Source organism: Andrographis paniculata, unplaced genomic scaffold, assembly GCF_009805555.1.
Source record: "Andrographis paniculata isolate CXL003 unplaced genomic scaffold, ASM980555v1 Contig51END, whole genome shotgun sequence".
NCBI classification, from domain to species: Eukaryota; Viridiplantae; Streptophyta; class Magnoliopsida; order Lamiales; family Acanthaceae; genus Andrographis; species Andrographis paniculata.
Genome location: NW_026137586.1, coordinates 261,864 through 274,646, shown reverse-complemented (window position 1 = coordinate 274,646; position 12,783 = coordinate 261,864). Strand labels below are relative to the sequence as shown.

General features: G+C 30.4%; 2 protein-coding genes across 2 annotated transcripts; one reads left to right on the top strand and one right to left on the bottom strand.

Annotated features, from left to right (window-relative positions):
* Positions 1–18: 18 nt before the first annotated feature.
* On the top strand, positions 19–852 carry LOC127253608 (NDR1/HIN1-like protein 1). Its single transcript, XM_051278265.1, has one exon. The coding sequence runs from the start codon at positions 84–86 to the stop codon at positions 696–698; it is 615 nt and encodes a 204-aa protein (XP_051134222.1). The 5' UTR covers positions 19–83; the 3' UTR covers positions 699–852.
* A 772-nt stretch (positions 853–1,624) lies between these two features.
* LOC127253605 (transcription factor LHW-like) lies at positions 1,625–6,258 on the bottom strand. Its single transcript, XM_051278262.1, has 10 exons — positions 5,656–6,258; positions 4,732–4,893; positions 4,550–4,631; positions 4,438–4,479; positions 4,295–4,354; positions 2,917–4,209; positions 2,728–2,829; positions 2,497–2,637; positions 2,286–2,411; positions 1,625–2,157 (listed from the first exon to the last, which is right to left on the bottom strand). Exons 1-10 carry the CDS (start codon positions 5,748–5,750, stop codon positions 2,029–2,031), a joined length of 2,232 nt encoding a protein of 743 aa, XP_051134219.1. The 5' UTR covers positions 5,751–6,258; the 3' UTR covers positions 1,625–2,028.
* Positions 6,259–12,783: the final 6,525 nt, after the last annotated feature.

The following is a 12,783-nucleotide window of genomic DNA, read 5'->3' as shown; positions in this document are numbered from 1 at the left end:
TACAAAACTCCAAAAGCAACTCACCCACCACTTTATTCTAACCCTTCACTTCTTACCCTCCAAAACCTTACTCGCCGCCGTCCATGGCGGCCGGAGAATATTCCGATCAAAAATTCCGCCTCCTCGCCGCCCTCCTAACTTTCCTCATCCTCGCCGGCGTCACCGTCGCCGTCGCCTGGCTCGTCCTCCGCCCCTCCAAACCACATTTCGTCCTCCAAAACGTCGTCGTTTTCGATCTCAATCTCACCGCCGGCGACTCCGTCACCGCCAATTTTCAAGTCACCGTCGCCTCCAGAAACCCCAACGGTCGGATTGCCGTCAACTACGACCGCCTCGTCGCCGGCGCCGCCTACCGCGGCCAACAGATCACACTTCCGACGCGGCTGCCGGCGACCTACCAGGCCGGAAAGGAGACCATCGTCTGGTCGCCGTTCTTGTACGGACCCCAAATCCCGGTGGCGCCGTACGTCGGAGTTTCTCTCAGACAGGACCAGATCGCCGGCACGGTGCTGGTGACCGTCCGAGTGGGCGGCGGAATCCGGTGGAAGGTGGGGACGGTGGTGTCGTGGAAGTACCGCCTGACCGTGAACTGCCCGGTGTATCTGAATTTTCCGGCGAGGAAGAACGGCAGTGGCGTAGCCGTCGGAACGGCGACGTTTCAGAATCACCTGATTTTGGACTGCCACGTCGACGTTTGACCAATTAGTGTAATTATTAATTAATTATGTCTGTGCTTTGTTTGTGTAGGGAGTGATATTTTTACGATAATTTTTATTTTTATTTAGAGTTTCTAATACGTTGTAATAATATGTTTGTTTCTGCAAAGCTATCTGCTGATAGGCTCTATTTACATAATTTATTGACCTCTAATTTTTCTTTAAAAAATATTAAATTACATACTTATTTTTTATTTTTAAAATTTTACTAAAAATTAATTTTATATTTAAAACATCACATCATATAATTATTCAAAATCAAAATTTTTACCATTCAAATCTCAATTCAAAATTCACACCTCCGACCAAACACTCCCTACACACCCTAGTTTGTTCACCTAAATAATTTTCTTACCCATACGACTATATTCTCGATATATAATATGTATACTTTATTTTATTACAAAAATTAATAATTTAATAAAAATATATGATTTATTATATTCCTGATATAATTTTGTCATACTTTATATAGAAAATATTTTAAACTAAAACACTACCAAAATACACATTTAAATATATCAAAATTAATACTCCTATGTGGTATATTAATTAATGTTTACTTGTAAATTTTAAAGTTGGTAATTTATATGTATATTGTAAGAAAGAAGGATAAAAAATAAAGGTTCAAATTTTTATTTATTTTTTAAAAATAAATATTTGATATATATACTCCTTATGTCCTTAAAGAAATATCTAAATATTTTTTACACTAAATTTTATGTATATTAATATTACATAATAATGGTAAAATGACAAATAATTTTATTTGTATTCTTATGATATAAAGGTAATATATTGTAAATTATAAAGTTATTTTAATTATTAAATAGATATTACAATTACTTAAAAAAATAAAAAAATAGTTTATTAAAAGACATAAGAAATATTATTGATAAATAGTTCGATACTTTGAAAATAGCCTAATTTTTATTGCCAAAATAAATTAAGTCCCAATAATTAACATTTTACTTTCCAGAAAGTTCGAATACATGAAAAAACACAATCTCTAAATTCTTGCATATCCCCCTCTTCATCACGTGACTATACATTCATTATCACAATTCTCCCGACAAACATCCTCCCATATCTACTACCTCTTCTCGTAAAAAATCGAACTCCAGTCGAAGAACCTAAAGCCATCCCTCAAGACAACTACATACCTCAATCTTGAACCACTTCTAACACAAGTGCTATGACTTTTCGAATCCTAGGTGAAGTCGTCGAATAGCTCGATAAGTTTCCGGTAGACATGCTCGTCACGGCGAGGCTCGCGTTTTGCTCGCTCTCAACATGTCCAAACCAAGAATGATCATTGCGATCTGCCGGGAAGAGGAACAGAAGTCGAGGCTTGGTGATATGTGTTTTCTTGTTTCGAGCTTTGTTCCAATAGTCGAACCAGCGATATAAATATTTCCATTCTTGTCACGTCGCGATTCGCCTACAAGAAATGTAATGAGTACCGTAAAATTTTAAAAAATAATAAAAATTAAAAAATACTGTTGAAAGTTCCAAAAGTATCTGCGTAAACAGAGCCTTATGCTCATTTGGTCTATTTCTTGTTTTTACCTCGACTGCAAAGCGCGCCCAAATCTTTCCGTTTCGAGACTCCATAACTCCCTTCAAAATGGTTAGCCCGAGCCCGCGAATAATGTCAGCTATTTCTAGAAACAAACCTCGCTCTTCACAAAGCATCTGTAATAAAACGTATCGAGAAAACAAAGATGTTAGAAATATACCGAGAACTCGAATTCCTCGATGAATCGAATGCGTGAATTACCTCAATAAGCATTTGACGCGACTCGTTTAGATCCTCGACTATGATCGGACAAACCATGGATTGCGAGCCAACTTCGTACGCCCAAGTTGCTCCGCCTTCAAAGTTGTCTTTCATAAGCAAACCTCCATCCTTACAAATGATCTGAAACGTGAACATATCGAGAATATAATAATAGTTCGAGTTTATTAACTATTACGACAATGCAATGCTCGAAATCGGGTAGTTCCACACCTTCGACTCGCCGGTTTGCTTTAGCTTGTCGGCGTGCTTCGCAACACTTTGCAAGAAAAGCATATGTTTGATCGTCCGTTCCAACAACGAATCGATACTACACTGTTAATCGAACCAAGACAAACAACATAAACTTAGCGTTAAAGACAAAACGAGCAATACTCGATATAGAAGGCGCGAAGTTATTACCTTTGCCCCGTTCGGGACAATCTCCCTTAGCTCCTTTACACGGTCTTGAATCATTTGCCGGTCTTTCGGTCGAGGTCGCGGGTTTTCTCCCGGTTTAAGCCTCCGTCGAGTCATCGTTTTTCCCGTCTCCGGTTTCTTAGAATGACCCGTCGACATAGTATTCTCGGGCTTCATTTTTTCATTCTTTTGAATCCACGAACTTATTTGCGAACCGTAAATCGAGCTACTCGACTCATCCTTCAAAGCCTTTGTTATCAACGAGCAAGAACTCGTTTCTCCCATCTTTCCTACGCGCTTTGGAATATCGAATAACTCTTGCTTCATAGGATCGGAAACACCGAATTGGTTGTAATGAAACGAGACGTTACTTGTCATAGCGGTCCGGCAAGAAGCAATATCGTCAATGATCGGGGGGATTTTAGTCACCACGGCCTCCAAGAGATCATCAACTCCAGACGAGGAGAAGATCCCGCTGTCTGAGTAAATCTCTGACGAAAGCTGACTCTTCGAAGGCGAAGTAATCCGATCCGAATAATGCAGCGCGGATGGGGGAGACCCATCGCTCGAATAGTTATTCCCGCTACGACTGAATAGCTTGTTCTTGAAATCGACACCCAAGACGTCGAACAAATCATCCCTCGATTCGGGTTGGACGTAGACTTCATCATCCTCACCCCCGAGCTTTCTTTTAAGCTCGACGCCGGATTTTCTATTGTCGTAGAGACGGTGAGAGAGATCACAAGCAGCAATGGCGATTCGATCAATCTCTTCCCCACAAATGTTCGACTCGACTAGCGTAAACGGATCGCTATTTTTAATGAAGGTCACGTCTTTAAGCTCGCGGGATGCCGGGTTGAAGTGGCTGAGGGCACCAGCTTCCGGAAAGATCTTTTGTTCGGTCTGTGACGAGCTTCTAGAATGTCCATCGATAGTCGACGCAGGGGGTGCGTAACTATTTGGAATTATCCACATTTCCGAACTCGAAGGGATAACTTTGGGTTTCGCCGTGTCGCTCCTCGACTGGTTCAGGGGCAATGAAATCCGATCATCGATCGTCATAGAAGTCTGGTCAACATAGTCGAACCCATCGGAATAGAAAGGAATATCATCGTTCGTATTAGACTTTATCGACGAGCTTCCCGGATGCGTAGAATTCACGAGAGATATTGGAATCCCGACTCTCGTATTATGTTCGTTCGAAGTGAAGTTTTCGGATAACAACGCTCCGGATACGTAACCGAGCTCGACTACCAACGACCTAACGTCGTTCACAAATCCCGGATTCTCTGCTATCTACGACAACGAGGAATAACGATACATTAGTTTTGCTAATAGCTTTGCAGAAACCGCGAAATAAATGTAATGAAAGACGACATACTGTCGAAAACGATCCAAATTGAACAACACCGTGAGGAAGCGCGGGAACGACTAAGATTGTCTGAACAAGGACAAGAGCATTAGATCAGACAACGAAGTCGCGTAATAATTAAGACAACAACATAAATATGTCGTTCCATATACCTGCATCCCGGCGGCGAATTGCTGACATACGTCTTTTAGGACCTGCAAGAACAAGAACAAAAGATCAGTCGACTCTTTCTCGATGCTATTCGAGCAGCTGACAACATTGTACCTCGGGAGGATGTTGTTCGCGGAAATAATTTCCCGATAAGATCCAGTGATGATTTCCGGTAAATGCAGCTCGCCCGACTAATCTGAGGTTGAAGAAATTCAGACAAACACGAGTGACGGTTAAGTATGTTCTGCGAATACAGAGACATCGAAACGGAATGCATCAAAAGTCGAAGGCTTTACCCTTCGCCGACAACGTTAAAATGATTGTCTACCATCATCTTGTCGACTAGCAAATGAACCTTGTCCTGAGATCGACCACTCGACGAGCATTGCAAAGTGTTTATGGGATTAAGGCCAGAGCACGACGCAGTTTCGTAGTAACATTCTTCCCAGATCAAAAGCCTGCATCCAATCGAATATCGAAATCAAATCATTATTACATTATTATTATTATTATTATTTATTATTATTATTCATTTTCTTGTAAGAAATTTAGTAGTAGCAGAAAGAACAGAAACAAACGATAAAAATAGACAGGAAACTGATGCGGACAAGAAGGGGTATGCAGATGAAGACAATATTAGCACAGGAAATCAAAACAGTGGCAATATAAGAAAACATATTTTTTAAAAAAAAAACAAAATAATAATAATAATAGTAATAACTTTTGAACAAGATATCCTTCGCACTGAGATTCTCCAAGACAAGATGAATGGACACAAACCGAAAAATCCAAAAACTCATTGACAACATTTATCAAATCACAAATCCAAATATAAAAAATAAACAAATAATGACAGCCATATCCATATCCTCCTAATATTTGGATTGGATCCTTTTTTATTTATTTTCTATTTCCAAACAGCAGTCAAAATACAAACATTAAGTAATTGAACCATCCAAGCCACAAAAAAAAAAAAAAAAATGCCAAAAAAGATGGGAAATGTTTTGGAAGCACTCAGTTTTTTCTTTTGAAAAAAAAAAAAATCAAAACCAGAAAATTCTCAAACAAGACAAAATCCCACTGTAAGAATATTCACCAATACTAAACAAAAGCAAAGCATATGTAAGAATTGAAAGCCAAAGAAGTTCATGGATCTTGAACAAGCTAAGAAAATATATATATATATATATATGGAAATTTAAATTAAATTAAAAACTCACTTAGGATTTTGGCAGCCAATCTTCCAGAAAACAGCATAAGCCCACTGATTAACTCCACACAGAGTCTTCAAAGCCTCTTTCAACAAATACCCCATTCGATTCAATTCCTGTATCTATAATTCTATATATATATATATATTCGGACAGGTTTATCTAACTTCCTCTGCAAGAACCACGGCCTGCCTGTTTAGTTCTCAAACCGCCGCTCCTTTTCCTCTGCGGATCCAAATTTCCGGCGGCTATGGCGCTTCTGCTGCTGCAATCCATTATTCTTTCGCTAGCTGAGAAATAATTAATTGAAATCGAGACAAGGAAATTGAAATAGATCCTCGTCGTTTTTAATTTCTTCGACCTCGGAACAATATTGTGGAAGGGAAAGAAATTTCTACACTATTCCACAAGCCTTGTTAGCTCTCTCTCTCATTTCCATGGAATCGAATGATTAAAGATGAATAGGTATATAAATATGTTTGTGTGTGTGAAAATTGGAGAGCAGAGAAAGAAATTGAAGGCGCCAATTGTTTGTTGTTGTCTTCTTCTTTCTTTCTTTCTCTGTGTCTGTCTCTTTTGAGTGTGTAAGGAAAATATGATAGAATTGTTGAGCTTTCTTTCCTTTTGCTTTTATGGGGTTTACAGCGCTGGGTGTGCTAAAATGCGCCGTGATGATTAACCAATGAGGGGGCTTTGTTTGAAAAAGGGCCTGGAGTTTCATTTAATTACTGGGATGCCACTATTGTAGGGTTTTGTTTTTTATTTAATTTTTTTAGTATAATTTTATTTGGAGGAAAGACCATATTTATTTCCTTTTTTAAAAAAATAAAATAAATTGGGCCCACCATATTCGTCAAATGGTCACAACAAAATCTTAGGATACGCTGCCGTGGTAAGGGTTTTGATCTTTTTGTATTAATTTTAAATATTTTTACTATTTAAGTATTGGTATTTCAATGTAAAGAATTTTTTATAAAATTATATTCTCTAATTAAAATGGACAAATTAACTTAAACGAATCAGTGTATTCTTTATGGAGTATTATATTAAAATAAATTATTTAAGTATAACAGTGGTAAATGTAAAATAAAACTATTTAGATAGGAGTATTTAAATTCAAGTTTAAATGTAGAGAAGATATTTTTTAAAAATTATTCATTTCCGTCACAAATACTTTGCGATACTTCGATATATTTCAAATATATTGCAATATTTTTAAAATTTTAATTTCTACCCTACACTTTGATACTCACGTCACTCAAATAAATATATATGTTTTTATTTTTTATTATATCACTTAATTATCAAATTATCTTATTTAATACTATCCGTTTAAATTTCAGTATAAAAAGCAAATATTAAGACAAAGAGAATAATAATAATAATAATAATAATGTTTAGCTTGAATTTTCATGTTGGTATTTTTAGTATTAGATTTTCAATAAAAATTAAAAATATTTCGTATGTAGGAAATTCCTTTATTACCCTCAAATTTGTCGCCAATTACAATCAGACATGAGTCTGTTTCAGCCGCAGGATCTTTGTCGGGCCGCGACCGCGACACTTCCTTTTATCTTTTCTGTGCTTGCCTTCATTTGGCTCTCTACCTCTTTTTACATTTTCTTTTTTAGAAAACCTATTACATATGTATATTATGCATACTTTTTTTAAATGTTGTAGTATTTAATTTTTATTTGCTATATATAAAAACCAATAATAATAAAATACTCAAACACAATCAATAAGCTTACTTAGGTTCAGCTTATACAAATAATTTTGAAAATTTTAACACTACAGTAATTTTTTCAAAAATATCACAATAAATACATTTTTATCCTTTAACAAAATATAAAATCAAATTCTAAATTTTTCCTATTTTAAAATTTTCCAGCTAAACGAAACTTTAGTGCTTTAAAGATATATAATTTTCCAAATATATTATTCAAAAAATATAATACTACTTTATAATATACGATATATATAGTAATAAAAGTCAATAAACATATACAACATTATTTTCTGTAACATTTTTACATTTTTTTTTGTCACAACAAACAAAAAAATTAAACAAAAAATATTATGTTGGTGAACTCTGGTTTGTAAATAAATAATGCATATTCTAATAGTTTGAACTTTTAAGTAAAAAACAGTCATTTACATTATCTAACACACCGAACAAACATGCAATACTTTTGACAAAATTGCTTGAAATTACATTAAATATAAAATTATATTATATTTTATATTTTTCCATTGAATAATAATAACTCTGTTTTTTTTCCAATAAATATGTAGTTTATTTGATAAACTAAAACTCCACAATATTAACAAAATATCTTATCATTTCATATAAAAATGTCAAAATATTCATTTAAAAAATGAAAAAATAAAATTATGAAAATATTGTTATTAATAAGCTCTTATAACCTAGCTAGAGTATTTAAGTATTTCAACATTTATAAATAATCTATTCAAAAATATTAAAATAATGCAAAACCATACTTATAATTTTAAAGAGTTTGATATAACTGTTCATTGACCAAAATACTTTTTTAATTTCTCAATCATTATTTCAAGTCAACAAATTTTGTATTTATTTGCAATTGATTTGGTGTGTAATTGACTTTCTTTTTTGGCATAAATAAATTTGTGCAGTTGAGCAAATTCATGCATAAGTGTATATTTAGTAGGTACATGTTTAGTTGAGACCATATATAATTTAATAATTAGTTATTGAATAAATATTTTAATTGATCAAAATAATTAAATTAAATAATATTTTGGCATATCTCCAGAAATTTCGTATAGTCACATTTGCACGCGCATAAAAATCATATAAGTAGTTAATTAATCATTTAGGTATTTATTACTAATTTTAATCAAATAGTTGGTTTTGTAATTTAATAACTGTTTATTTATTTAGGTGAAATCAAATTTGTTAGTGGATGGGTTGTAATTATTTTTACCATAATAGTAAACCTCTGAAGCTTTATTTAATTTAGGCGTAATTCCCACATATATACATATTGATTATAAATTCAACTGTCCGTCCGTTAATTTTTTAATATTAATTATTATATCAAAACTAAGACAACAAAAAACATACTTCTTTTTATAATACTAATATAATAAAATTTGTATAAAAAATTATATAAATATAAAAAAAATTAATATAAAATTTAATCACGCAAAAAGTAAATGTAACATTAAAGGCGGACATAGATAAGTATTAATTATGACATTTGGAAACTGTTTTATTATATTCTAAGGGTTTGTTTGACTGTGATTTGAAATTAATTTAAAATAAAAGGTTGATTTTAATTTTTACTTAAATAATACTTCCTCCGTCCTAGGTAATTTGGGCGTGTTACCGTAGACACGAGAATTTAGATAAAATATAATTAGTAATTAATTAAGAAATATATTAGTAAAAATAATTATTGTATAGGAAAAATAACTATAAACTAAAATTAAGATAACTAAATACTTTAATTTTAGATTAAAAAAATTATAAAATATAAAGTTTAAAATGTAATTAAAGTGAATAATTATATTTCTAAAAGAAAAAATGACAAGTTATGTGAAACCAACAAAAATAGAATATAGGAATAAATTACGTGGGACTGAGGGAGTATTTTGATTTAATATTTATAATTAAAAAATATTGTTTTTTATTTAAAAAAATCTGTTAATATTAATTTCAATTTAAAATCACACAGAAACAAAAATGCTTAAAATAAATATCTAATTTTTGAAAATACTAATAATTAGCAAAATCTTTCATATGTATATTGTATATTTTTCTGTCATTTATTTTTTTAAATAAAAAATATTATTTTTTTACTTTTATTTATTTATAAAAGAAAAAATATATATTTTTATATAATTTCTTTTTAAAATATGTATAGGGTCAAATAAGTATAAATTTCTAGTGCATATATATATATTCAATTCCAAATATTCATTTAAAACAGCCGGCTGTCCAATCAGTGTCTTACATCTATTGAACTTTTTCTTATTCATTAATAATCATTTCTTTTAAAATATAAATATATATATATATATATATACCAATTTAAAGTTTTTGTATTGAGACGCCAAATTTGAGGAAGAAATTCACACTTACATATCATTATAGGTTAAGCAGCATTGCCAAATAATCTAAGGAATTGTTTAATAATAATAATAATAATAATAATAATAATAGTATTTATTGAAAGGATGTTGATTGATAGAATTATTTATCAAAATCCAAATTATATGCGGAATTAACTTCTATATATATATATATAAAATGCAGGGGCGTATTAACTTTTTTTAATGGGATACGTGTCATCAGTAATTTTAATTTATTTTTATAATTTAATAATTACTATATCATTAAAAGAATTGTATTATTTCATTTAAAATTTTATTATAATATTACAAATGAAGCTGTAATGAATTAGTAAAATTTCAAAATAAGAAAGAGCATAGATAATATTCGAAGAAGAAAGACAACTTGTTCATATATTTCTTAATAAAATTGAGTTTTTTAATTTATTTTATTTTTAAATATATATAGTGACGCTAGTATAAAAAATTATTTTTAGATCTGCCTCTGTTTATATATGAATAGATAATATTATTATAAATATTTTTTGTGCATTTCATTGGAAAATAATCAATTTATGCATGTTAATTTTGTTATTCAAATAAAAGAAAATTAAGATATTAACATACAATCCCATGCAATTAAATAACTTTAAACAATAACTTAATAGCTCAATTACTTAATTATTTAACATTTATTTCAGATTTATTTTATTTTATATTCCAATAAAGAATTATACTCCCTCCTCCTATTTAGCTTGACATATAATTTTAGGTATTATTAAATTAGTAAGTAATTAAGAAGTGTATTAGTAAAAGTAATTATTATTTAATAAAAATAATTATATATTAAGATTAAGATAACTAAATAGTTTAATTAAAATTAAAAATAAATTCTAAATTCTAAATTCTAAAATGTAATTAAAGTGTATAATTATATTTTCGAAAAGAAAGTGACAAATTATTTGGAACAAAAATAAAAATAATTGACATATTAAGTGAGACGGAGAGAGTAATAACTTATACTCCCTCCGTCCCAAAATTATAGTATGAGTTATGTTTGGCACGAGATTTAAAAAATATTGATATTATATTGGTATTATAAAAAGTACGAGTAAAATATTTTTTTGCCTTTGTGAGTGCACTAATGTAAAAAAGTAGTGATAATTGTGTAATAATAATAAAAAAGTAAGAGTAACTTTATAATAATATAGTTATATATAAAAATGAGACTATTATTATGGGGCGACACAATGAATAGGATACATGAATAAGCAATGAAAAGCATACGTGAGTGTGACGTCATGCTGAGCGAAATCAGTAATTATTAATTAATACTACTAATTCATTAATGATTTAAAATTATTAGCAGTGTCCTAGAAAGGCAGCTGCTGTCCTCAAATATTCCCACAGTAATAAATACAACTCCTACAATCAATAATTTTGATGCAGTAAAAGGTAAATAAATAAATGTAAGTAGTTATATTTATTGGGAGTTACAATTGAATTGGATTACGAAGACTGGCTTTGAGCCCCTAAACGTTACCCCTATGCTATACTTTGATTCCCCCCTATGCACCTAAATGCCTGATTCATCAAGGCACCAATAATAATAATAATAATAATAATAAAGATAAAGATTTTTATATAAAAAAAAATAAGTAATTTTTTAACAAATTTATCTTTTTATTTTTATTTAGTTCGACTTATTAATTGTATGTAAAGGAATATATAATAAATTTGTTTTATATAAATGATGAAGGAAAATCATAAATAGTTTGACACATTTCAAATTAACAAGAAGTACAAAATATTTAAGATAAATTTAGTATAAAATTTGTTATTGTGATTAGAGTTTTGATTTACTTTTTTTTATTATTATTCATTTTTAAAAGTTACACCAGCCATCAGTTTTTTATTTAAAATATGTTAATTAGCGATTACTTCATTTAAAGATATATCTAAAAAGCCTGTAAATTAGGGTTCATTCTTTTTGCATTTAGCTTTAAATGTATATTTATCAAAAAATATTTATATAAGAACGACCATCTTTATTTTCAAATATTCATAAAATAAATCATTGGAAGCTACATTAAGCAAATTTTACGTGACAAATTCGATTTAGTTTAAAGTAATAATTGTCTGTAATATTTTGTAATAAAAAAACAAAAGTTTAATAGTAGTACTTCCTTCGTCCCAGATAATTTGACCCTATTTTATATTTTCGTCTGTCCCACATAATTTGTCATTTTTTTTGAAAATATGATTATACACTTTAATCACACTTTAAATTTTATATTTTATAATATATTTAATCTTAACTAAACTATTTACTTTATCATAATCTTAATCAATAATTATTTTAACTAATACATTAACTACTTACTAATTATATTTTACCTAAATTTTCGTATCTACAGTAAGACCTATATTTCATGGGACAGAGGGAGTAATAAATTCAGAGTATTTTGTATTGAATTTGAATTTTTTTAATAAAAAATATAAAAATCGAAAATTTAAAATAATAATAATAATAATAAATAGTGTGAGTTAGAACAAAAGCTGCAGAGGGTGTCAGCCGAGCCGATGACTGTTAATTAAAAACTGTCTGTACCTTTGAACATTGGAAAAATAGAAATTATAATTCAACTTGGAAATTCCAACCTTATCATTACTCATTCTTATTTTATATTTATTGTACTAATAATATTCCTACGTCACATGCCTTGCCATTTGTACTGTATTTTATTCTCTTTAACGTTCAAATCATTATAAAATTTAATTGTCGATAGTTAAATTTATTTATTATAAATAAATTGTACATAAATTTAGCTTACAATTTTGACAAACAGAAAAGCATTAGTATTTTCTTTAGTTTCTTTTTATCAATTTAAATGTCCTTTTTTTTTTTTTTTTTAAGTAAAAAAATATACCCCTCTATCAATCAAAAAGTAATGTTATATTCATCTTATGTAAGGGATGGCATGTGACGTGGGGTAAACTCGTTTTTATTGAACTTAATTTGTAGGTTATTAGATTCGATCG